General features: G+C 44.7%; 1 protein-coding gene and 1 long non-coding RNA gene across 2 annotated transcripts in view; one reads left to right on the top strand and one right to left on the bottom strand.

The window, feature by feature from the left end:
- LOC119165261 (uncharacterized) overlaps positions 1-5,180 on the top strand; it is a 104,630-nt gene extending 99,450 nt beyond the window's left edge. Inside the window, exon 8 of the mRNA XM_075871318.1 lies at positions 4,898-5,180. Coding sequence (XP_075727433.1) covers positions 4,898-5,150 — 253 coding nt within the window. The 3' untranslated portion in view covers positions 5,151-5,180. The remainder of the gene's footprint in view (positions 1-4,897) is intronic.
- The window catches only part of LOC142768874 (uncharacterized), a 195,532-nt gene that overhangs the window by 33,447 nt on the left and 135,165 nt on the right, over positions 1-26,920 (bottom strand). The gene's annotated exons all lie outside the window — the stretch shown is intronic.

The following is a 26,920-nucleotide window of genomic DNA, read 5'->3' as shown; positions in this document are numbered from 1 at the left end:
GGTAAAAAGTAGTAAGCATTGAACTCCAGTTTTTGAAATGTTTTCTACAAGAAACAATAATAAATACATGCATTTAAAAAAACTTTGCTTGAAAAATGTTTTCTAGAAGTACACCAGAGATATTCGCTGCAGTAGCCACGAAACAAATATGCATGTTACACTTAGTCTTCCCATAAAAACCAGCCGTCTACATAGTACGAAAGTCTGAAAAAAAAGTGGGGCCCTTAGCAACTGATTGAACGTAAGAAAGGCGACGCTTTCTTTGTTCCCTCTACGTAGCCGTATAAAATGTCACCGAAAAAGCGTGCTTTAGTGACTCAATGTTGCAGTCGTTCTCGTCCATATACAGGTTTCAGGGTTCTCCCAGAGACCGAATCCTCGCATCGTTAGATATATTTTTGCACTATGTGAAGACGAAACTTTTGGGAGGCTGTCTATGTGAGAGGACACAGACTATGCCTAAAGAAAGCTTAATTTTATGTTATTTCCTGTCTTTTCGCAAACCTCCAAGCAGCGTTTGATACTACAGGAACAAGAGAAAACATTTCCCCGGCAGCAAACGAGTTTGTTTCATGTAGGCACTCAGATTTGTGGGCGTACGTTTGTGTTGTGACAGTGAAGTTGGTCGGTAGATAGTTTATTTCCGAAAGCACTCAGAACATGGATAAACGGCTTGAAAAATTGAAGCGTAAAGATCTTTGCGGGCAAATACAAAATGACACTGATAGGCACACGTGCTCTTGTGCCCAAAAAGGTTCTGTTACTCTGAGAGCTTTAGCCAAAAAAAGAAAAAAAGAATGACGATCCACTCTTGAAGCTTTCGCTGACAAATATCTTTCTCCGGAGCATCACCAGAGTTGATTTGAGCAATGTAGTTTTTATGCGCGTCGGAGATCTAGATCAGAATTTCAAATCAAGTTTTCCACTACGCGGAACGCAACCTGATTTCATTTCGTGTGGTCAAAATTCAATTTCATCCCTACAGCGAACTACAAGACGAAGTCGTTTGCATATCATCGAAAAAAAATTGTTTCTGACATAAGCTGATTTTTATTTTTGCCTTCATGTTGCCCAATTTAATTACTCGGGCTTGAGGAATTTCACCTCCACCGAAATACGAACCCAATGGGAAGGATTCGACTTACTATGTGCGTTTCATCACAGACCATTTAGACAGACATTTGTTGCAAGTGAAATAGAGTTGTGTATTGATGGATAAAATTTTGATCGTTGATATGTAGAGTTTAACATCCTAAAACCACTAAATGATTATGAGAGACGCCGTAGTAGATGGCTCCAAGAATTTCGACCACTTGGGACTCTTTAACGTGCACCAAAATCACGCAACAAATTTTATAAAATTCAGAACAGATGTATAATTGTGTCCATTAACTTCAATGCTTGTTGCTAGGTTTTGTATTCTTGTATTGCTCATTGAGAAGCTGCCCTGTGAGTGAAACAAAACACTAAACTTTTCGAATCAAATAATGGAGTTTTCAAATATTCACACCATTAGGAGTGGAAGACAGTTGTATCATTTCCTGTATTCTGCAGCGACAAATTGCTTTTGTTTTTGAAAAAAATAAAGTGCACATTAGGGGAACAAAACTAAATCTTCGGGAAACCAGGAAAGCATTAGTACTTATAACAATAGAAACGGAAGCGTAGGAGCCTCGTTTATGAAATCAAGGTATCTACAACAGCGTGGTAATAAAACTAGAACAACGACGCGTTGCGTTCTTCAACTGCGCACGACTGACATAAGCGCTATTTCATTCCGACGCTGTCAATGGTAGTCCCCGTCTCTCTTGAATGGCAAATATCTTGGAGTTATTTGGCTGTTTTATGTCACTCTTCGAGAACAATCATGCATTCGCATTTTGTTTTCGTTTTTTCCGAGACCGAATGAGACCAAATTTTCCTGTGAGAGCTATCATTTCTCAATACATATAATGGAGCGAAAGGATATAGTCCTCGATCAGGATAATTTTGGCTGACCCTCAAACCGAGCATGGCACAGGCACTAAGACCTGCCTCTGTCCCTTGCGGACTTCACAATATTTGCCTGTGATCGGAAATTTCCATTGTGTTCTTTTCGTATCTTTGCTTCAATTGCGTCACTCGCAGTCCAAAAAGGTCTCACCAGTGCTTTCATTGTTTAGAGCGTCGGAACGACCTCAACTTTCTTTCCCGAAAACGGGACACAAGGACTTCGCGAAAAAGCAAGCAACTACAAAAAAAGAAAAAAAAAATGCGCATTGGCGATCGACCTCTGGAGACACATAGTGTAGCATGATCCACGCAAACAAAGCGGTAAGATTTAAAACAAAGGAGAGTGTATCACTCTCCTTCTTTGATGTCTCTAAAAATCTTTTGTTATATGTCGATTCACGGAGAAAGCTAGAGTTCACGGCTATTGCTGCACGTAGACAGTTCATAAATTTTGCACGAGATCTCCGGGTCCCCAATGAGCTGGATTATTGACCACTCCGCCGGGCCCCTCTACCTTAAATTGATCTCGACGACTTTGTCCTTTCTTTTCTTTCCTTCTTGTGTCCGACTTCAGCGTTGTCCACTATAAAACGTGAGTGACGCTACTTTCTCAAAAGTGCAGTCTGTACCTGTACTCCCTAACTCGACTTGTTCAAAAGAAGCAGTGCTGTAGACGTTGAAGTAGAAAACCCACTCCTCAAGTCTCTCCTTTATCACTTCGTTACCCATGCTTTTTTTTAACTGAGCAGCAAGAAAATACAATTTTAAAAAATTCCGGACCCTTGGGCTATCGAGAAAAAGAGGAAAAAGTCAAGACTGATGCTGCCTGACCTAGTTCGCCTACTGCGTTTCTTTCTTTTTTCTTTCGTTCATTCTTATTTAGCATTGTGCAAAGCTTCGTGATAACTATATTCTACTTCAATTCGGAAGTTCAACCTTCGTGCAGGTGTCTATAAGCGCGACACTTCAATTTCTGCTGGCAACAACGAAGATTACATGGTCGTACCCCGGAATTAGTCGTATGTGGCAGCGCCAAATGACAAATGAGATGCGAACGAATGAATGTAGAGCTTACTCCAAAGCCAGGGAAGAGCTCACGGCAGTGGAGCCTCAGCTTTAGAGTTCAACCCGGATGGCCGCAGAACTTTCTTTAAAGTAATATTTCTCCCCCCTTGAAGATCAGGCTGCAGTAACAGAAGCGTCTGATCCCCGAAAAGTTCACTATTGAGGCAGTATTCAGTTCCTGTTGAACGGCGAGTTGGAATACAAAGTTCCCCTGCGCAACTTCGAGTCCTCCTATTTCGGTGCACTCGCCAGAACTTCCTGGTACGATCACGCCACCGGGCTTTGTAACTCGTAACAACCGCAGCATAATAAAGTGAAATTAAAGCCAAATTGAGTGTTGCACAGAGTGCGGAAAAGAGGCTTGAAAAACATCGAACTAAAGAGAGCGCACCCACTCGCCCACGTCGAACTTTTTATTGACTTCGGAACTTTGCACCCAGATGGTGCTAGTGAGTCATAGTATATCGCGCGTGCGCCGAACTCGCCGAGTGCTCTACGGGACGGCAGACGATGGGTTCCATTGAGCAGACGACGCTTCTGTCGAGAGCACGTTCTTGCGTGATATTGACTCTGGTGGTCGCTACGCCACGTCGAGGTGAAAAGTTCCGAAAAGTTCGTTTGAAAAACGCGTGACTTTGTGGAACCGACGACTTTGTGAATGTCTATTGATTGACGGCTCTGTAGGGTGGAAGCTACCGAGCGTCATGGTTCCTCTGATGTTTTTCGTCATGGTAAGTTCAAATCTGGGCGCTTCAGTTGCGAAGCATGGCCGAGCGCTTCCTCGGATACGGCATACGAATGTGGCGACCTAATCACGGCAGTGAGATTTTGTCTAATCCATACTTATACACTCATAGGCATAAACATTGATAGCAACTGTCGTAAATTTATCTGAGTTTACTTTGCTACTGACACTCCCTACGCAACGAAGTGAGCTACCTGTGAAAGTGAATGAAAAGTTTGTTAACTAGTGAATAGTATTCAACTGTAGCTTAGGAATGAGGAGCAGGTGATGTGTGACAACTCTTAAGTGGTCCCGGCTCTGTACTATTATCTCATGCATAATTTCTATATCGGAAACTTTCTGTCAAAATTTACGCTGGCGTGGAATGTTCTTACTAACGCTGTAATGGAAATCGGCTTAAGGCACTGTTTAGCGCATATAAAGCGAAAGGCAACTTATAAAGTGGCGATGGTTACTGGGGGAGAAATAAACTCAACGCTTGCATGTGAGGCTAGTTTTGAACAATTCTGTAACCAAGGTATTGGGAAGAAAAATTTGGAGTTCTTCACTTCTGTATGTTCGAGAGTAACATGTGGTTATGGCTCGAAAGAACCTGGTATTACATTTTTAATATTTTGTTGGAAGAGATCTATCTTTGGAAATCTATCTATCTATCTATCTATCTATCTATCTATCTATCTATCTATCTATCTATCTATCTATCTATCTATCTATCTATCTATCTATCTATCTATCTATCTATCTATCTATCTATCTATCTATCTATCTATCTATCTATCTATCTATCTATCTATCTATCTATCTATCTATCTATCTATCTATCTATTTATCTATCTATCTATCTATCTATCTATCTATCTATCTATCTATCTATCTATCTATCTATCTATCTATCTATCTATCTATCTATCTATCTATCTATCTATCTATCTATCTATCTATCTATCTATCTATCTATCTATCTATCTATCTTTGAAGTCTATCTATCTTTTTTTGAAATCTATCTATCTATTTTTGAAATCTATCTATCTATCTTTGAAATCTATCTATGAAAGGTAATTCACGTACTGATAGCGAACTTCATCTTTATCGCAGGCCCCTGAGCACGAGAATGAAGATCTGCCTCGCATTAGCCATTCTGTGCGGCCTTCTCGTGTTCATCGGCGGAACCGTGGCTTCGATCATTCAGCTGGTGAACGAGTACGGTGCGGATGAACAGGCCTGCTTCCGGGGCTTCTGCTACGACCAAAAGTTCACACTGACGCCAGCGTCACTTTCCCTCCTCGATATATTCACCAGCGGTGGGAACGTAGACCCCAATTGGGGTAAATGCAGCACGAAATACTGAACTACGTTGTAAATAAATTATTGACGATTACGTACTGCGCACAGAAGCGCTTGTTCAGGTAGCCTGACTGCTAAAGAGTGACTAGAATAGTGCAGTTGACAAAAAAATTCGAAGCTCTTAACAAGAAGGCTAGAAGGTTTTATTTTAGCAATAACGGCATTGAAAGAAGTTATTTTTGAAGAGCCGGGGCATTATTATTCTTTGTATCCCAAAGTCATTCGATCCTTGATAAAGACTTTGAGCCGTCGCAGCTCAAGTGTGGCAGGCGTGACGTCACGACACGTGATGCACTGTGCTGTGGCATCGCCTTGGTGGTACTACTAGACCCGGTGGAGGGTCACGTGACTTCTGATCCATCCATAAGTCGACATCCGCAGAGTTTCCTACATATAGACTTGAGAGGACTCGGGTGCTAATGTTTGTGAGAGCTGCAACGCGCAGCGTTGCAGCCGGTATGAGAATGATGGTACACGGACTTGCTTAGTGTTCGTTTTTGCGGCTAAATTTGGCTTCTTGAAGCCTGAATTTGCTTTGCCGCAAGACGAAGCTGAAAAAGTTCCGCACTTACACTTCACTACTTTGACCACTTTAGGTTCACCAATTGTAATCGGCTCGTGAAGCCCACAACTGTTCGTTTTTTAAAACGAAACAAAATCACAACATAAGAAAAAAACCACAAGTGCGTTCCGGACTCCATGTGCGATGACCCGGTAAATGCGTGTACTACCCATCATTTTCACGGTGGCTGAACAAAAGCAGTGTCAGGGCTCCCTCCGGTTAACTTTAGGAAACACTGATTTGATACCTATTTGTTTAGCTGGAGTTGTGCACGAGTCTGCAATCATGAAGTACATATACCAGAGCCTGCCGTTTGTTTTACGGTACGAGAAATAGAGAGAGAGAGAGAATAAAATTGAGGGAAAGGCAGGGAGGTTAACCAGAAAATGGAGCATCCGGTTTGCTACCCTGCACTAGAGGAAGGAGGAATGGGGAAGAAAGATTAGAAAGACAGTGAAGAGGGAAATAGACCAGGGTAAGAAATAGGTTTCTATATTTATTATTAGGTTGACATGGTATTAATACGTTTAATTCAGGAAAACCTGCTAATTACCAGGTTCGCCGATTTCATCATTTCTTACATCGAGTATTACAAGGCGTGTACCATGGCATTGGACGTTTATAGGAATGAGCGAACATGTTGACCAGTAAGTATTCACCCAATCCCTCGCAGCTTATACAAATTACATTGTACTGAAAGTCAGTTGAGAAGTTGTACAGCGAATAACGCCCTTGATCAGTCATATGAAGGCAACGAAGCACAATAAAATGTCTAGGGTATTACGTACCGAAGTCATCACATGATTACGAGAGACGCCGTAGAGGAGGGCTCGGGAAATTTTGATCATCTGGTGTTGTTTAACGTGCACCGACGTCACACAGAAGACGGGCTTCTACCATTTCGACTCTATGAAATTGCGATCGCCATGGCCGGGATCAAACCCATGAACTTTGGGTCAGCAGCCGAGAATCTTAGCCGCTGTTTTGCTCAGGCGAAGGAAGGTAATAAAGCAAGCCTGAACACGAGATAAAAGTTAGAAATAAGGAAAAAACATAGACGCTCTGTCGAAAACATCAAGGTCAGAACTGGCACACAAATAGGTCAACCTTCTTTGAAACAAAAATCGGGGTCTTAGGGTAAGTACGCTTTGCTGGTGAGTCATTCCTCTCATTAATAATGCAATAGCCACATAGTAACATTTACGCATCAACCATTACCAGAATCTATTTAAAGGATGCAGTATCTTTCATCGCGTTGAAAGAAAGCAACGTGGAGAGTCTATGCCATGGCACACACGCCAGTCTAAGTGAAATAAATGGTGAACAGCAAGGTACGCGCATTTCGCTTATTTTCTAAATACGCGTCATTGACTGGGAGCTCAATAACTGTGCTGGCTTTTCTTTTTTACCAGCTCATGTGCTGCCTTAGTACGACGCCTGCAAGGACGTTGAGGTGTTCTAGTTTTATTGTAGCGTTTTGAGACGCAATCGAAGTCATGGTAAGCTTCAAGTGCTTGGCTTCTGCTTTAGTACGAGGCCTGCAAGGATGTTGACGCGTTCTAGTTTATTGTAGCGTTGTGGGACGCATTCGAAGCCATGGTGAGCTTCAAGTGCTTGGCTTCTGCTTTAGTACGACGCCTGCAAGGACGTTGACGCATTCTAGTTTTATTGTAGTGTTCTGAAACGTATTCAAAGCCATGCTGAGCTTCAAGTGCTTGGCTCCTGATTTAGTAGGACACCTGCAAGGACGTTGAAGCGTTCTATTTTTATTGTAGTGTTCTGAGACGCATTCGAAGCTATGGTAAGCTTCAAGTGCTTGGCGTCTGCTTTAGTACGACGCCTGCAAGGACGTTGACGCGTTTTAGTTTTATTGTAGCGTTCTGAAACGCACTCGAAGCCATAGTAAGCTTCAAGTGCTTGGCTTCAGCGTTCAGTCATAGGATAGAGTTCATAAATATTTTTGAACCCGGCAGTGTATATAGTGCAGAGGGCTGAATCGAGCGTGGCGTACCTGAAACAGAAGGTCAAGAAAAACGTTGCACATAGAGGTAGTTATAATCAACGTGAACAAAAAACCAAAATCTGGTAGAAGGATTGGAGGGCTACTATATGTGTAATTCACCATATTAGAAAGCACATCGCGATAACGAAGACCACTGTGACAACTTTGTCTTTGTGAAATCACAAAGTTAAGTTTATTTTAGTGACTGGGATTTTGATTGATATCTGGGGTTTAACGTCCCAAAACCACCATATGATTATGAGAGACGCCGTAGTGGAGGGCTCCAGAAATTTTGACCACCTGGGGTTCTTTAACGTGCACCCAAATCTGAGCACACGGGCCTACAACATTTCTGCCTCCATCGGAAATGCAGCCGCCACAGCCGGGATTCGAACCCGCGACCTGCGGGTCAGCAGCCGAGTACCTTAGCCACTAGACCACAGCGGCGGGATGACTGGGATTTTCAGAACACGTAATCATCTCGGCAGCCTTTCTTGTAATCGACATAATGACTCTAACGTACCAGTTGTTGCCGTGTCACTGAATGAAATGGACATTCAAAGCTGCTGAAGGGCCCACAATGATAAAAAAATCTCTGCCCAAGAACTCCACAAGTTAAGCTGAAATGTGCGACCACAAGTCATTGCATACGTCACAGCCAAAGTGCCACTCGAGAAACTCTCGCCGAAATCAAGTGTCACCGCTTAGGACAGGCTTCAGTGTGACAGGCGTCCCGCTGTTGACAGCCTCTTGACAGCTTCGTATCAGTTGACAACAAAACACATTGGTTGTGGGAACTTCGATAGTGGGTACAATCTTTCGTTTTTGCTCTTTCCATACTCCGAGAAACTTTATCTGCCATCCTAAAAGAGAAATATCGAAAGACAAAAGGAGCCTAGAGTGTTGTCCAATCACTGTCACACACACGCAGACACAGACTGCGTCTTATGGTCGACACAATTTTTGTTGCGAAAAAAAAAATGCCCAAAAGATGCTCACCTCACCCCACGTAGTGGAGGAAAGAAAAGAAATATCTCATCTTGGCGGCCAAAAGGCCGGTGCAGGGGTCGCTGGGAATAGAGCATCACACACGCTGCTCGCAAAGAAGTGAACTGAATAGGTAGCTTTGTAATGTCACGTGACATGGTGGCCTCCTGGGGAAGTTTCTAGCGGCCGGAGTAATTTGCGCCAAAGCGGACGATGCCGTCTTACGCAAGGCACACTCTGCTGCTTCGCAGTGATTCAACCACATCCTTGTACTTCTGCGTTCTGTGCGCGAGCCCTGAAGTACTAGTCATAGGCGTGTAAATTGTGGCTTACACACGTTAAATCACCTACGTAACCTAATTTCATTCCCTAAAAAAACATTTCGCCCTGGGCAGGAGTTACCACAGAATGCAGTATTTAGGTTCAACATTTTCTTTTTTTCGCAACCACTTCAAAATTTGGAGCAGAATGGCAGTAATAATCTTTACTATTAAAAAGCTCGTTCTCCTACCGTCGGTCAATGTCGATCAAGTCCTCCGTGCAAAGTTCTCGAGTGCGTCGATGGACATTGCAGTCTGCACAAAATGACATCGATAAGTGGTATATTCAAAGCAAACTTCAAACAGGCGCTCCTCAAATTGCCTCTTTCCAGTGTTTTGTTTCCAATAAGAAGTTTTATACGCACTGATCTTAACACAGAATTGCTAGAGCTCTGCTGACTTGGCTTCTAGATCTTCTATATACGACGAAGTTCTTGCCCTTGATACGCGTCGCTCATGAAGTCGTTCTGGCGCTGCACCTGACTGTCTTTCAAATTACGGCTGGGACATGCGGGCCATTCGTAGTGCGTACTCCCGTGGAAGTCTGTGCTCTTTTGACGGGAAAACTTCCCATCATTGTTTGTGGGCCAAATACGGGCCAACTTTTTCTGCTCTCGGAAACGGGAGTGCCTCAGGGTGTTCCATCAAGGAGAAAAAGCAGGGACAGGCGTCTCAATTCTCATTTACCGACAGAGCGAAACGGTCATGGAAGAATACGAGAGAGATGTGTTCCAGCTTCTTATAGATATTTTTGTGTACATCATGCCATCAAAGGGGGATGTGATCGAGTCAAACATCGCGTGATCTTTGCGAGTAGGCTGGAAGGATCTGGGTGAAGTGAAGGCAAATAACCTGAAGGTAATGAGATCTCTCCGAGTTTCTGCCGATGCCTTGCAACAGTCGACAACTGGTCGCTTTAGAAAAGAAGAACAGTATACTGCTCATTGAGTCGTGGGATTTTTTTCTGTTCCCGTGCTGTTGACGAGATCTGCCTTCTCAGCCACTAAATGTGTTTGCTGAACATTCTCACGTTCAGAAAGAGGAAGAAGCTACGCCCTTCAGCTCCTTCTATTGTGAAAACTTACAGAACAGGTAAAAATTCACTCGTCCTCTGAATGAATGCACTGTTGTCTTTGCACTTTGATGTTGACTAGGGGGTTGGAGTAGGACGAAGAGCGACAGGGGAACATGAATATTCTTTACGCCAGTCTGTGCTGGGCATTTGATGCGAAACCAAATTACAGTTCAGTTGAAATTCTTGATGTTAAGCAACAGTTTTCATTAGCATGAACATTCGATGCGAAAAAAGCCGCGAACAGCAATGATACACAAACTTTCACTATCAGGGTATTTCACTCATCAACGAACATAGGACAATCGTTAATCAGTTGGCTCTGGAGTTCTTGCAAAAAGCTCAGCAGTGGCTTATTGTGGCGACCATTTACACAATTTTGGAAGAAAAAGTGATAATTCCTGCAACCATTTGAAGTTTTTGAGAGGCCATTAACGTCGATGCTCTGAACGTTTACAGTATCAGTGTAATTTACATAACCAATTCGTAGTATTTAGTGGACCAAAATATTTACGAGTTGTTTCTTGCGGCTTTTGAAACATCGGAGAGGCCATTAACGTCAATGTTCTGAAGGTTTACAATAGCAGATTTTTCTACATCATCACTTCATAATACTTGATTGATTGAATAGGTTTAGGAGTTGCTGTAAAGTGGTTAGCTCTGTTGTATTACGGCTAACTATTTTCAAAAGTGCCACAGCACAAACAAAAAATGATCCTCTAGTAATCAAGATGATTCTCCTAAGGTTGCCGTGTTAGATCCAGAAAAGTCAACGACACGACGGATTATACTGCATCGGCTGCTAAAATAACCCTTCAATGACTAATACCTGCTTCCGTCAAAGCCCTGTAGTCAATTGACTGTATAATTAAGCATAATGACCTTTAAATACGGCCTACAACAATGTTGTTATCGTCATCTTCATGTTGTTTGGTCTTCTTCATGGTCGAATACCACAGCAGGGGTTAGCCGTGGTTCACTGAAACAACAACAAAAACAACAACAAAGAACAGCAACAACAACAGAAACAACAATGACAACAACCACAACAACAGTAACGATCACACTGCAGGCTCTTCTGGCTACCCCATTAACCGGTGTGCTAGGAAACACCAGTACACAATTCACAAATTTTTCTCGAGGTAGCGCATTTAGAAGTTATAATTTTAGTCGAATGTATATCGTCAGTATTATTTTAGTTTTGTTCTATCGCAATATAGAAAGAAATAGACGAGCTTGTTTAACAGGCCATCAATATCCACTTGGCGGTCCCTACGTAGGATTAAGCGGGTGGCATGGAGTGTACCCTGAGTCTTCTCTGGACCAAGATAATGTTTTGATCATCATCATCATCGTAATCATCATCATCATCATCCTCCTCCTCCTTCTCATCATCATCATCCTCATCGTCCTCCTCCTTATCCTCATCATCATCCTCATCGCCCTCCTCCTTTCCGCCTCATCATCATCATCATTGTCGTCGTCGTCGTCATCATCGTCATCATCGTCGTCATCGTCATCATCTTCCCGTTGCGTCATCTTTGCATGCCAGTGCCATGGAAAAAAGACGCATTAAAAAAACGCTGGTTCGAGTCGTGCGACTTCAAATTTTTCTAGCAAAGAAATCATTAGCATTCAATCAGTGTCTGAATTATTTGTTTTCTCGCGCTCCTTGTGTTGGCTTTATTGGATCTTTCTGGCTTCTTATCGTTTTTAATAGCTCAATTGATGATAGTGCAGAAACTTATATCACACTTACACAAAAAAACATACATTCCGTTTGTTTCATTTGTGTACTACTTTTTCAAAGTACTTTAAAGAGAATAATTGTACGTGTTATGTAACTGTTATTGCGTGTATGGGACTGTATGTGTTACGTGTTTATAACTGTATATATCATAGTTATTATCCGACACCTAGAATAGCCTGCCCAAGTGAAAAACCAGGCAAACCTCTCCAGCTCTTCATTAGAATATTACTCTCGGTTACCTTGTATGGCTATAGCTGACACCAAACATATTAAAGAAACAGAGCCTCACTTACCCCCGTATTCTAGAACGCCCCTTCACTCAACGCTCTACCTTCACTTGAGAAAGCCGATGGGAGCGTCATTTCTAGGCAGGGCAAGTCGCTGCATATCAGTGATAATTTGCTGCTATTCTTGAGTAGCACAGCGCCATTTTCAGCCGAGCAGCGGCGCAGTGCTCAACTCTGTCAACTGAAGGGTGAAAGTAGAGTCGAGGAGCGTTTGTAAATACGGGGGTTAGAGTTTGCAATTCGAACTTTAGAGCCACCTTATGCGATTAATGTGGAGCAAGGCCAGCCCAAAGTCTTGTATGAGGCGGTGGCGATGGGAGAAGCAGTAAGCTCACCTGCCCAGCACAGGCGAGTTTACTCCGAAATGGAAGAAAGGGAGGGGGGATGGCAACGAGCCAGGGAACTTACGCGTCACTCTTCAGCTGTTTACTCTTCTGGGGATGCTATTCTGGGGGCTGCATTTTCTTTGCCTCCTCTGCGCCAGCTTTGTTGCAAGGACCGAAAACAAAGGTTTACGACGTTCTTTTCTGCCACATCACTAGGAGTCCTTCGCCTTTTCAAACATAGCTATAGCTCGCTTCAATCAACGCACGTCGGGCGAATCGATCCCACTTACTCTAATAGAGGCTGTCGGGAACGAAGTTTGTCGCCAATGTCTTTTTATTTATTTACCTTCTACCAGACTGGTGCGAAGTAATAAGTGCCCATGCAGTACGTTATGGAGGCCGGGATTTGATTACTACGAGTGCAGCCCGGCATAAGTGCATTACGGGACAGTCCAGAGGGTTAACCGTCAATAGCAACGCGCAAGGCAGCCGTGCCATGCAGATATAATTTCGAGTATTTTGAGATCAAGCACACCCGGTCACATGTTGAAGTCACCAGGTAACGCCTTACAAATGCTGCTATGCAAAATTATCAGTGAGAACTTTGATGAGGTTTAAGTCTGGTTCCTAGACTCAAATCGTTTAGAACGCGGAGTGTAGCATTCTGTAAGAATTTTGAAGAACGATCCCCCCGGGCGACGCTAGGATTTCTTCTGCGCTGAGGTAAATAGGGGTGGGGACATGAAAAACTTGCCAGGGCAGTGAAGTCAGCCTTTGTGTGACTGTTCCAGAAACCAGAAAAGAAAACGGTTTTTTTTGTCTTCCACGAAAACAAAAAGGTATTTAATCTTTTTCAATGGAATGTGAGATTAGCTCCTATGTGAAGTATGGTAGCGTAGTACAAAAGCTGATGAACGCTGAAGTCGTCTGGGCAGTACATTATTAAGATAGGGGGTCACACCTGCTTACCTCAGTCGGGAAGGAACTGTGGTGGTGACAGAAAAGTTTTCGTTGAAATAGTTTATGTCAAATATCCACAGCAGCGCATGGACGCTGCCACGTTTGATCAATCACGTGACTATAACTGGGCTCCCCCAAGCCAGTTACCCCAGCCAATGCAATTGGGCCAGCGAAGCGGCCATGACTGTAAGTGCCAGTAGCTTGGACTAGAGGCCAGCATGGCAGCACCCATTGAGAGGAGACCACCAACTTCGATTGGTACACGTGCTTGCCACTCACCCCCTGTCGTCACAGCAAAAGATAAATCGTGAAATACGCTATCGCTCACACTGGCGACAAAGCGTAAGTGCTGACTTTAGTATTGAGATCAGCTGTGTTTATTTAGCCATGCTTGCTAAGCCATGACTCCGAGAATTCAAGAATAATTCTTGGAATCACTGCAAAATCACAATGAATATATTGCTCTCGAAGCATCAAAGCTTAAATACAAAGCAAATAAACCTACAGGTTGTGAACTTATGGGTGACAAAGTACAGGACCCCGAGGTGGCAAATTCGATGCGGAAGGAAACTGCCTCCGCAGGTTCCACCATGTTTGCTGTGCGAGCGCTGCCGTCTGCTCAGTTTTACCCGCGAGCAAGCAGACACTGCGGGGAAGCCCAGCAGACGACGCAATGCGGATGGAGACATTGTGAGCAGCGCTGCCAAAGGTCACGGCCTGGAGACGGCCATGCTAGGGAACGGCCGCGGAACGGTTGTAGCGTCATGTAGTTTTGATCAAACAAACTAGCGGCGAAAATTTGTCTTCTGGTACATGGTGTAATAGCTTTGTCCATCTAATCAAAGTGTCATAAGGTACATTCTAGCCAACAGAAGAGAAACAGGAGCAACGTGATAATTATTCGTCATGGAGAATTGAAAGCCACCGTCATCTCAACCTTTTGGAGTGCACTAGTGTCACGCGCTGTAAAAAATGAATTTTATTGATGGTGATGATGATGATTATGATATATGGCGCTTTATTGGGAAAGGGCAATGCGGTGTTTAAAGAGCGCCAAGACACGAGACAGAATGTGAACAATGGTGATGTAAGTGATTGTAAAGGGCCATAAATTCTTCGTTCTTAACGCGGGAAAATTATAGAAGTATTTATACAGTGAGGGGGAAATGAAGTGTTCATAGATTGATATGTAGGGTTTAACGTCCCAAAACCACAATATGATTATGAAAGACGCCGTAGAGGACGACTCCGGAAATTTCGACCACCTTGGGTTCTTTAACGTGCACCCAAATCAGAGCACACGGACCTACAACATTTCTGCCTCCACTGGAAATGCAGCCGCTGCAGCCGAGATTCAATCCAATGACCGGCGGGTCAGTAGCCGAGTACCTTAGCCACTATACCACCGCGGCGGGGGGACATGAAGTGTTCGACGTGAGGATAACGAAACTATGTGAAGATAGCATCTGCATAAATTCCTCGTCAACAGCCTTTGTTTCCGAGGAACGCGAGGCAGGTGCCTTTCTTGATGTGGCCTTTGCAGCAGCTGCCTTTTTAGAGGTGGTGTTACGGGCTGCCTGAAACTATCATATGAAAGCTACATACATCTTGTTAAAAACGCAAGCAATTCGTAAGTTGTATTTCGTAATTCTCAATGCTTTTCTTTCACAGCTTAACTATTGTCAACTTGTCTAGGGTACGACCTCATTCTGTAATGCACAAAAAGTTCACGTTATGCAGAAGGGATATCTACAAAATGTTTAAAACGCTGGACATAATACGAAAACTATACGCTTCTTTCACAAAGCTGGTATTATAACAGAACACAAATTATACTATCATCGGCTGATCTAGAGTTAAATATGAAGTTAGATATAGCATTCATAATTTAGACACGCTAGCACATTTAGTAACAAATCACCAGTACTATAAAACGGCACATAGAGAATATTGGAAAGTTGTCACACCTCGTTTCGTATACTGGTGCAGAGCGTTTGTAGTATTTTTTACCATCATTGGTAAACCATCTTCAGCTAATACATTTTGATTCGTTTTCTTGTTTCTTAGCTAGATTTAGATCTATGTCTAAGAAAACTGATTGTGTTAATCCTGGCGTTGTATTCTTATGTGAGTTTTCGCTGGCTATTGCACATTGCTTTCATTCTGCACTAATCATATGTTTTCCTGTTTTCGCTTGTAAACTGTTTTTATTTGCGGTTGCCCACATGCCAGAGATTGATTTAGGTAGCGGACTAGCAGAGCCACCTTTCGGCACGTTTTTCTTTTCGTTGTCTTCCATGTGTAAGATGATACATGGTGGAAATAAAGTACGATCTGAAATTTCAAATATTTAAAATGCAGTTTCTTTCCCATAAACATCGCTGAATGTAATGCTATATGCGGCTGGTCCACTAAAAAAAAGTGTCTTTTTTTCTGATGAAAACTAGCTCACTTAACTTGATAACAATGTCACCCACCGCTAGTTGTTCTCTAGATCTCTCACACATGGGTGGATCGCCACCAGACAGGACATATTCATGTGCTCCACATCTCTGAGTCCTATCCACAGCTTGGTAATTGTTACTTGTGTGTGGTGTGACCTGGATACTGGAAACCAAATAAATAATAAACCGTTTGAGGGTGTTGTTTGTAATATTGTCTCATTTTCTTCGCCCCAACGTTAGCCTATGTGGGCGGCACTGGTATTAGAAATGAGAACTACGGAGCGCGAGCGCAATGCTTTCCTATGAAAATTCAATTGTTCTACGCTGGGAATGCCGTGTGCTAAGTGGTTTCGTGGCAGTGCGTGAGAAATCATTCGACTGCGGCAGCTGCATTTCCGATGGAGGTGGAAAAGTTGTAGGCCCGTGTGCTCAGATTTGGGTGCACGTTGAAGAACCCCGGGTGGTCGAAATTTTCGTAGCCCTCCACTACGGCGTCTCTCATGATAATATGGTGGTGTCGGGACGTTAAACCTAACATACCTATCAATCGAGAAATCATCCGAATGCTTTCTTGCTTGAAACGTATTCAATGACAAGCAGAAGGTATCATAAACAAAAAAGCCAAGAAAAATACTCGCGCGGGTTGTGTTGTGTCCCAACATCGGTGTCGTTACGATTGCGTGCCGCAGTTGATAACGTACAATTCTGAGGGAAGCACCACCCTTCCGCGCCAGTAGTGACTCGAATTGCCGACCATTAGGTTGCACAAAAGGATGATGCTGCACGTTCTACAACCCAATTCTTTGTGCCTCACGGTGTATTTTCTAACGCCGCGTCCAACTCCGCTGCACCGTGCTTTCCTCGAACAATACACGAAACAATCTAATTCTACAGAAGCGACGTGGAAGCCTTGTTGGAACTTCGCCGTAGTATTCACTGCAGCACTCAAAAAAAAAAAAAAAAACAGGGACAGGGACTACTACTGCAGTGCTAACGCTGTTCTCAATCTTGCGATGCTCCAGAGATTGCGAAGTGCTCGGAAATAGGATGGTGTTTGCATTTTCAGCGCTACCTCTGCATAAGACCATTTGTTTCTTCTGACAGTTTTGTCCAACTTGAAATATTATGCATTTTTCATCTGGCCGATGCGCAAAGGAAGCCTTTTGCTGCCACACATATAAAGGTGAAGTTCGTACAGTTTTGCTCTCGTAAGAACGTTAGCCTCGCAAGTTGCAAGGCATTGCCAACTTGGGCTGGAAGAAGCTACTAAAACTTGCTTTTCGAGTAGAGGAGACATGTTCACTGAAACGGTTGAAGTGACTAATGAAAACAAAAAGAAAAGAGCACATCGTATTACGTGTTGTAGTAGACCAAAAACATCCCAGGAAAGTACAATGTACATTGTTTTTTTATTTGTCTGTTTTATTTGGTCTTGTTTTGTGTTATCAACCTGAAAATGCCTTTGTTAGGAGAAAAGTAAGTTTCTTTCCTCATTCAAGCATGAGAGGAGAAGAAATAGTGCAACAAACACGTTCCTTCAACACTATGTGCAGATCTGTGTGTCGAGAAAGTATACATTTTTTGTAATTATATTTTTTTGTGAGAAGTGTTGTTCAATTTAAACTGGGGCAGAAGACTCTTCAGTTTCAGTCACAGTAATAAAAGAGAGACAAATTCTCGTGCAATATAAAATACACATGTATACATTGACACGCTCTCATGTACAATCTCATGATACTATTGTGCAGTGCTGTTGCACACAGCATCAATTGTACCCACGCGCGGGAACAAACACATATTTATATGCGCACTTAGGCATGTACTGAAACAGAGCCCACACAAAGACACTGCCATTAGCCCAAAACACAGATGCCTAACACACACAAACTCATATACAGCAAACACACACACACAAACACTGACTCACACGCATGCATACGCGCGTGCCCATAAGCATAGGGGACAGACCCGTTGCGCAAACACTACAAGCACGCACGAACACGCTCACGCAAACACACACCCATAAAGACATACGCACGCACAAACAAACAGCAAACAATACGTGGTGCTGAGATAAAACCTGAAGCGAAGTTCATATAAAAAATGACCTCCTGTTACCTTGGAGATCTGTGAAGAGCGTTTACCCAGTTGCGTAAAGCACGTAATTCCACTTTCCTTTTGATTGAAGTGGACAGTGATTCTTTAGGAGGCCGAAAATTACCGCCTTGCAGCTTTCCTTCCGCAAGAACGGTGTGATACATGTGGTACAAAGGTTGGCTTGGCTTTCTCTTGCAGTTTCACTTGAATGTCATATCTGGATATATCATTCAAGCTGCCATCCAAGTAATACGTATTTTTTTAAAGCATCTTTTTTCTCCTTTCACTTGGGCACGTGCCCAATCTGACTTTAATTTAACCTCGTATTTCTTGTCTCGTTACACTCTATTAAAATTTTGTATGTATAAGATATAATTACGATCTCTTATATCGTTTTTTTAAGTTTCACCTGTTGAATCTTTTTAATATATATGCTATATTTGTCTTGTATGAGCTGTCTTTAAAAGCTGCTAGCTCAATTTGTACATTTTCGTTGCAATAAAAGTGTTGTCAATGCCACCCACTTGTAAGAAGTCGTGGTACCAGTAATCTATTCTTGTATTTTGTGTATCGTCACACCTTATTAATATCTTTTTATAATAACTTATATCAATTTTCAGTTTCACGTGTTGAGTATTTTTAACATTTATGTTATATTTGTCCTGTATGATCTGTCATTGAACGATGCTTGCTCAATTTGTACAGTTTTGTTGAAATAGAAATGTTGTCAATGCTCTCCACTTGCGAAAGGTCATGGTCCCAGTCAAGCCCGTTAGATGCTTTTTGACCTCTGCCCTCAGCCTCCCAAATATTGTCATAAAGTTCCAAGTAACTGATGATTTGAGCGTGATGCTAAAGCAGTTTGACCCCACAGTTTCGATGCGTACTACACACATAATGATGTTACGGGGAATAAGTATACACTGGTGAGCAAATTCGTACTGGCGAATATACTGGCGAGCTAATGCGTACGACGCTGCTGCCGTCCGAGCACGTTCCCGTTTAGCACTTCGTCGTCGTCATCCTCAGGCATCTACTTAGCCCGTGACATTACCCGCCGGCGGCAGAAGCACTGTCCCGGTGCGATCAATTCTCGTGGCGTGAGAAGTATGACTTAAGCCGTGAGACGTTCACTATATCGGTCGGGACTGAAGCTGGTACTGACGTGGTATGGAGTGGAGCTATCTCATAGGTCACGCTGGTGACCTTGCGTATGACGCGGTAGGGGCCAACGTAAGGGGACATTAGTTTTTCGCTCAGACCAACACGACGTGATGGTAACCACAGCAAGACGAGTGATCCCGGAGAGTACTGTACGTCGCGGTGCCGGCGATCGTAAGCACTCTTTTGGTTAAGCTGCGAGGAACATAAACGATCCCCGGGCGACTTGGCGGGCGATGTCAGCTCGGGCCAGGGCATCACGAGCATAAGCAGTCGATGAGGGGGCGTCAGATTGGAGCATGGTGTCCATGGGCAAAGGCGGGTCATAACCGTACAGTAGGTAAAGATGGGAAAATCCAGCTGTATCATGACGTGAATTATTGTATGCGAAGGTAACGAAAGGTAAGTGGATGTCCCAATCTTTGTGATCCTTGGAGACGTGCATCGCTAACATATTCGTCAAGGTACGGTTGAGGCGTTCCGTGAGGCCGTTGGTTTGCGGATGGTACGCTGTAGTGAACTTGTGGTGGGTAGAGCAGGATCGCAGGAGCTCGTCGACTACTTTAGATAGAAAACAGCTGCCACGGTCGGTGATCAACTGACGAGGAGCACCATGACGCAGAATGATGTCATGAAGAAGGAAATCGGCTACATCAGTAGCGCAGCTGGTGGGGAGGGCGCGTGTAACGGCATACCGCGTTGCGTAGCCGGTAGCAATAGCAATCCACTTATTACCGGTGGCCGACACGGGAAAGGGTCCTAGAAGATCGAGGCCGACTCGGGAAAACGGCTCTTCTGGTACTTCAATGGGCTGGAGGGTACCAGCAGGTCTCAGAGCAGGTGTCTTGCGGCGCTGGCAGAGATCGCATGCCGCAACGTACTGTCGCACAAAATGGTAGAGGCCAGGCCAAAAGAATCGGCGGCGAATGCGGTCATACGTGCGTGACACCCCTAGGTGTCCAGCGGAGGGAGCGTCATGCAGCTGGGCCAAAACGTCTGAGCGAAGATGCACAGGAACAACGAGTAAAAGCTCAGCACCATCAGGGCGGGTGTTGTAGCGGTGCAAGATGTCGTTGTGAAGAACGAACAGTTGTAAGGAGTGGTCAAGGTGGGGAGAGTGCAGACCATTGATAATAGCACGCAAAGAGGGGTCGCGGCGTTGTTCAGCAGCTATGTCGGTGAAGTCGGTAATTGAAAGAACGAGGGCATCTTGCTCATCTTCTCTCGTGTCAGGAGGATCGACTGGGTAACGGGACAAGCAGTCGGCATCCTTGTGAAGTTGTCCGGATTTATAGGATACGGAAAAAGTGTACTCTTGTAAGCGCAGCGCCCAGCGACCAAGGCGTCCCGTAGGGTCCTTGAGTGAGGAGAGCCAGCAAAGCGCATGGTGGTCGGTAATAACTGAGAATGGTCGGCCATACAGGTACGGTCGGAATTTCGCAATGACCCAGACGAGAGCTAAGCACTCGCGTTCTGTGATGGAATAATTTTATTCCGAGCGCGACAACAGTCGGCTTGCATACGCGACGACGCAGTGCATGCCTTGTTGCCGCTGCGCAAGCACTGCGCCTATGCCGTGGCCACTGGCGTCAGTACGAAGCTCCGTGGCGGCAGATGGGTCGAAGTGTGCTAGGACTGGTGGATTGGTGAGAATGTCAACGAGCGACGAGAAGGCGTTTGCTTGCTGTTGGCCCCAGGTGAATGCGACATCCGTTTTGAGAAGGCCGGTTAGAGGACGGGCTACTTCAGCAAACTTCTCGACAAAACGACGGAAATAGGAGCACAGTCCCAGAACACTTCGGACGTCCTTGGCTGAGCGGGGTGTGGGGAAGTCGCGAACTGCTCGGACTTTCACAGGATCTGGTTGAACGCCCGCAGCGTTAACAAGATGGCCGAGTACGCAGATTTGGCGTTGCCCAAAGCGGCATTTGGACGAGTTAAGTTGCAAGTTGGCACGTCTAAAAACATCAAGCACTGCGGACAGACGGGTAAGATGGTCGTCGAAAGTAGTCGAAAAAACAATAACGTCGTCAAGATAGCAGAGGCAGATGGTCCACTTCATGCCTCGAAGGAGAGAGTCCATCATGCGTTAAAATGTCGCGGGGGCATTGCATAATCCAAAAAGCATCATCTTGAACTGATAAAGTCCATCAGGAGTCACGAAGGCCGTCTTCTCTCTGTCTTTGTCGTCCACAGCGATCTGCCAGTAGCCTGAGCGAAGGTCTATTGAAGAGAAATATTTGGCACCGTGCAAGCAATCGAGTGCATCATCTATGCGCGGTAGGGGATAGACATCTTTCTTGGTAATATGGTTGAGATGGCGGTAATCAACACAGAATCTCCAGCTATTGTCCTTCTTTTTAACAAGTACAACGGGTGAGGACCAGGGACTAGATGAGGGTTCGATTATGCCCTTATCATGAATTTTATCGACTTCTCGCTGTATAATAGCACGCTCCGGGGCTGACACACGGTAGTGTCGTCGGCGAATGGGTCGAGCGTCACCGGTGTCGATGCGATGGGTTACCACAGATGTCTGGTCCAAATTACGGTCGCCGAAGTCAAAGATGTCCTGATAAGAAGCAAGCACACGGCAGAAAGCAGAGACTTGTTCAGAGGTGAGCGTGTCAGATAGCATTGGCTTGAAAAGGTCGGAACAGGAACGTGACGAGAACGACGTTGATGAAAAATCGGGTGGCGAATCGGTGGTTAGAGCCGAAACTGTGTGGTCGACCAGTGGTGTAAGATGCGCAAGTGACATGCCGCGAGGAATAACTTGCGCTGAGAGGCCGAAATTGAGGACGGGAAACGAGGTTCGGTTGTCCTTAACGGTAACCACCGTGTTGGGGAGTGCAACGTTGCGTGCCATGGCGACGTCAGAAATTGGGGCAGCAACATAATCACCATCGGGTACTGCAGGATACGGCGAGAGTTGGACTTGGACTGCGGCTTGCGGCGGAAGTCTAAGGAAATCGACAGAGCGTAGACGAGATGGGCTGGTAGAGACGGTCTCCGAAAAGGATGGTAGTTCGAGCCGAAGAAGACCTTTGGAACAGTCAATGATCGCAGCGTGTGAAGTCAGAAAGTCGAGTCCAAGGATGAGGTCATGAGGGCAATTTTCGAGTACAGCGAACAGAACTGAAGTTTGATGCTCAGAAACCGTTAATAGCGCAGTGCACATTCCAAGCACAGCAGGAGTACTGCCATCCACTGTACGAACGGTAGGTGCAATCGCAGGTGTCAGAACTCTTTGGAGGAAGCGGCGGAGGTCTGAGCTCATCACAGATATTTGTGCACCGGTATTAATAAGAGCAGTTATAGGTAAACCATCAACGAGAATTGTAAGGAGGTTGCACCGCTGGTCGGGAGTAATCAGAGGATTTGCAGTCCGAGTCGTGTATGCAGCGTCACCTCCGGGGGCTGCACCGGCTAGTTTTCCGAGCGACGGTCGTAGGGAGACCGAGAACGGCGGGGTTGGGGCGAGCGTGACTGACGATACACGGGCGATAGCGAGCGGTTGGTCCGACGTTCTGGATTATGCTCTGCACCTGTCTCAGCATGGTACGACGGGGCATAAGGTGCACGTTCAGAGCGAGGCCGCCAGTCATAGAAGCTCGGTCGAGGTGATGAGGTCCAACGACTGCGGCAATGGCGAGCGATGTGTCCTATCCGATGGCACGTGAAACATGTGGGCCGATCATCATGAGTGCGCCATTCAGCTGGTTTCGTCGTGGCGCGAACGTGCGGTTTGGAGTGGCAGCCGCAACGACTGAAGCCGAGCTGGAAGTAGCAGGGGCATTTTGATGAGGTGGCGAAATGCCCATATTCGCGATCTCTTGGCGAACCACGGCCTGTATCACTGAAACAGCATCGAGGTTGTGTCCTGGCGCACTGACGCTAGACATAGCGGGAGCCATAACCTCGAGTTCCCGACGGACTAGTCTGGTGACGTTTTCTGGCGCTGGTGGTTGGTGTAGTGTGGGCAAATCTTCGCAAGAGGACGTAGCCGCCGTGTTGGGAAGGCGGTCAAATCGGTGAACTACGCGCCTACTTTTTGCTTGTTCGAAGCGACGACATGCTTCGATGACCGACTCCACCGTCGAGCAGTCCTTGCACAGGAGAAAATTGAAGGCGTCATCCGCAATTCCTTTCAGGATGTGTCCGACTTTGTCCTCGTCGAGCATGTCCTTGTCGACCTTGCGGCACAAAGCCAACACGTCCTGGATGTACGCGATGTACGGCTCTGTGGATGTCTGGGCACGAGTCGCAAGCTCTTTCTTTGCGGCCACTTGACGTCCGTTGGGTTTCCCAAATAGATAGCGCAATTTCTGCTTACAGACGTCCCAGCTAGTCAACTCTTCTTGATGTGTCTCGTACCAGAGTTTTGCCGTGCCATGCAAGTAGAAGATGATGTTCGCCAGCATAAGCGTCGGACCCCAATGGTTGCTGCTGCTGACACGCTCATATTGAACCAGCCAGTCATCGACGTCTATGTCACTTGTGCCGTTGAATGGACCTGGGTCACGAGGTTGCACCACAACGATCGGCTGCGGGGCTGACGGATCTTGTTGACATTGAGTAGCCTGGTCAGTCATCGTGGTAGCTGCAATGCGCCGTCCGCTGCGAAGATCCAGCTCGTTGGGCTGTATAGCGAGTGGTACCCCGCACCTCCACCAATGATGTTACGGGGAATAAGTATACACTGGTGAGCAAATTCGTACTGGCGAATATACTGGCGAGCTAATGCGTACGACGCTGCTGCCGTCCGAGCACGTTCCCGTTCAGCACTTCGTCGTCGTCATCCTCAGGCATCTACTTAGCCCGTGACAATATTTTGTATTTAGGGGTGAGTGACATCAGATACCGCTAGTGCAAACGTTAGGATCTGTTGTTCGAAGCCTGACTAAGAAGGTGATTGTACATAAATTGAAAACAGTGCAAGAGGCGAATCGAAACACGTGTGAATGTGCGCAGGTTGTTAACTCAACGTTCACCTTCACAAAACACGTTGCCGATCCTCCGCTTGAAGTCGGGGGCTTCTTGGGGTACAGATTGCCTTTATTTTTATTATCCGGTTGTCCTGAAGGAGGGTACACTTTTTTATCCCAATATTTATTCCTTTTTACAGAAAGTTTTCAGTGATGGATATGACCGCAGATCAACCATCCACGTGCAATGGCATTCCGTGCCCGGTCCATCCCGCAAGACACATTCATTTCCGCTCGACCCTTGCGGTTCGCTTGTCGCGGGCTGTTCAAGCGAGTTGGCCGAGTTCATCACAGTTGCCCTACCATGAGACGTTTCACATATCTTCGCCCAGTTTTGTCGAGTTTTTACCCAACCATCATGACTTGCGCAGGTTGAAAACTTTTGCAGATTTGGTTACTTCTGGAACGAGTGGCTTAATGTCCTTCGTCATTTTCGGGAGGGCAAGCGAATTTCTGCAATTTGGTTGGCTCAGCCTTACAGCGAAAGTCACTACAACTTTACTGCTGTGACCAGCAGTTAGTATATAGGCTAGCTGTTATTCGATAGTGAAGTGAGCTGCTTTGTATATCATAATGACTGGGACTAAGTAACTCTTAACCTAAGTTATTTAGGAAAGTAGCTTTTCTTCCAATACTCCAACAAAAGAATTTTCACCTACCTGTCTGCTGGTGCTCATGTCCCAAGCTTCAGCCACGCGATGAAAGCTTAATCCCCCGCGCTCAACGCCGAACCACCTTGACCTGGTAGCTACGTTCCTAGTTCTTAAAGTTGTCAATCAAAAAGCAAATAACACGTCTATTCGGGGCATGACTATAATAATTAGGTATTAGGTAACGTGCTTATGTATTTAGGAAATGTATAGATGCATAATTATAAAGATCATACTGCTTATTTCTCTGCGCTGATACTGCGATGCTGTGAACGAAGAAGCTGGTGTTGCTTACGCTTTGCTAAAACGGCACAGTGCCGCCCCCTACCTATTCTAAAGAACTTCAAGATGTTCACATTGTACTTCTAAATGGCGCCATATCTCGCGGAACACTTGACGATCTTCTCACGCACACCTTCAAATAACCTTATTATTCTCTCTCCCTCCAGAGACAAGACTCTCGTCTACTGACGTCTTCCTTTAAATACGAAACCTGTGAATTTCGATGTTTTTTGTTCGTCGCAATCATGCTCTACCGAAAGTTGTGATCACGAAAAAGTGTCCCCGTCAGTATTTGAATTGACTTCGAATGGGTTAAAAGTGACTTACGAGCGTGCTTCCGAGCGCTGCAATGAATTACTCGTAAGTTGTTTCAATGCTTTGGAGGACGCTCGTTGAAGAAAGGGAAAAGAACATAAACTGCCGGCCAGGCCAGCCAGGCTGACTCCGTCCGTGCAACATCACTAAGACCCCCCCCCCATCACCCAGACAACATAAATAAAACATGCTGATCGTTCAAACTTCTTATGGGTTGCAAGTGATGTACGGTCATGTATTAGATAAAATATCGATGCCGGAGAGCAAGCAATTGCCATTCGCAGCACGCTTAGCGTTGTCGTTTCATTTTGCATCAGCAAATTTTCTGACAGGCTCGTTCAGGATGAAGTGTATGCTGTGCTGTTTCCACGTAAAAAAAAACTTCTTAGGTTCGCATAAAACAATAAACACACACACACACACACACACACACACACACACACACACACACACACACACACACACATATATATATATATATATATATATATATATATATATATATATATATATATATATATATATATATATATAAGCGTATACTTAAGGGCTTGTTTTGTCGTGTTTGACACAATAATAATGAGATCTAGCCGACAATAATGCCAAGGAAAGTATAGGGGAAGTTATTAGACCGAATTGTAATGGAAGTGTCAAGAAAAAAAAGTGGGTGATAGGATAACTTGCCGTGGGCAGGATATATATATATATATATATATATATATATATATATATATATATACCATCACCCCGAAAGCATGACCATCAAATGAATGACACTTTTATGTATGGTTGATGTTTATTATTTTTCTAAGCGCTATATATTCGGTTTAGTAAATAAATGAACGCGTGCAGTTGACGCATAGTGATGTGAAACGATGCATAATAACACAGTCACTCAAATGACAAAGAGTCGCGTAGAAAGAGTAACCTGGGGACGTAAATGGAAACAAGTAATAAATCTTTGCAGAAAACAGATGAACTGACCAATTCAGGAGTAGCGATGGCAAGCCATTTTCTCAAAGAAAATAAAAATATTTTAGGCTTTTTAGGGTGCAACTTGAGGGAAACTCAATTTCTTTCTATCGTATATGTGCATGCATTCACGTAAGTCAGGTGAATAGTAACTTCTAAAGAATGAACTTCGGTTCTCAGCCTATGTGCACAAGCAGATAAAGAGCGTTGCGGGTATAAGCTAGCACTGCGGGAGCACGCGCGGATTTCTTCCGAAAAATCTGCGTCTATTCAAAGATTTGCCACGAGTCTCCGCAATTTCGTGCCATTCAAGAGTGAATTCTCCTTTAAAAATGAAAGCCTCTAAAATAATCTCTTCCTCATGAGTTTCCGAGCTTTGCCCACAAACAGGAAAAGAAACGAATAAACGAAGTACAACTTTGAGGCAGCAGAGAACAAAATGTTCGCTCTGTGCAAATGAGTTTCTCAAGTCGGAGTACGTACGTTTCATTTATTCTTTGCGCTCTTTTCCTTATTCAGGCCAAAAGTGCAAATTAAAACATTTTGCTTCGAACTCGAACGAAATCACTGTGTCCCATTTTGGGTGTGGCGTTGAATGT

Source organism: Rhipicephalus microplus, chromosome 8 (genome assembly GCF_043290135.1).
Source record: "Rhipicephalus microplus isolate Deutch F79 chromosome 8, USDA_Rmic, whole genome shotgun sequence".
NCBI lineage: Eukaryota > Metazoa > Arthropoda > Arachnida > Ixodida > Ixodidae > Rhipicephalus > Rhipicephalus microplus.
This window is presented reverse-complemented; position numbering and strand designations above follow the sequence as displayed.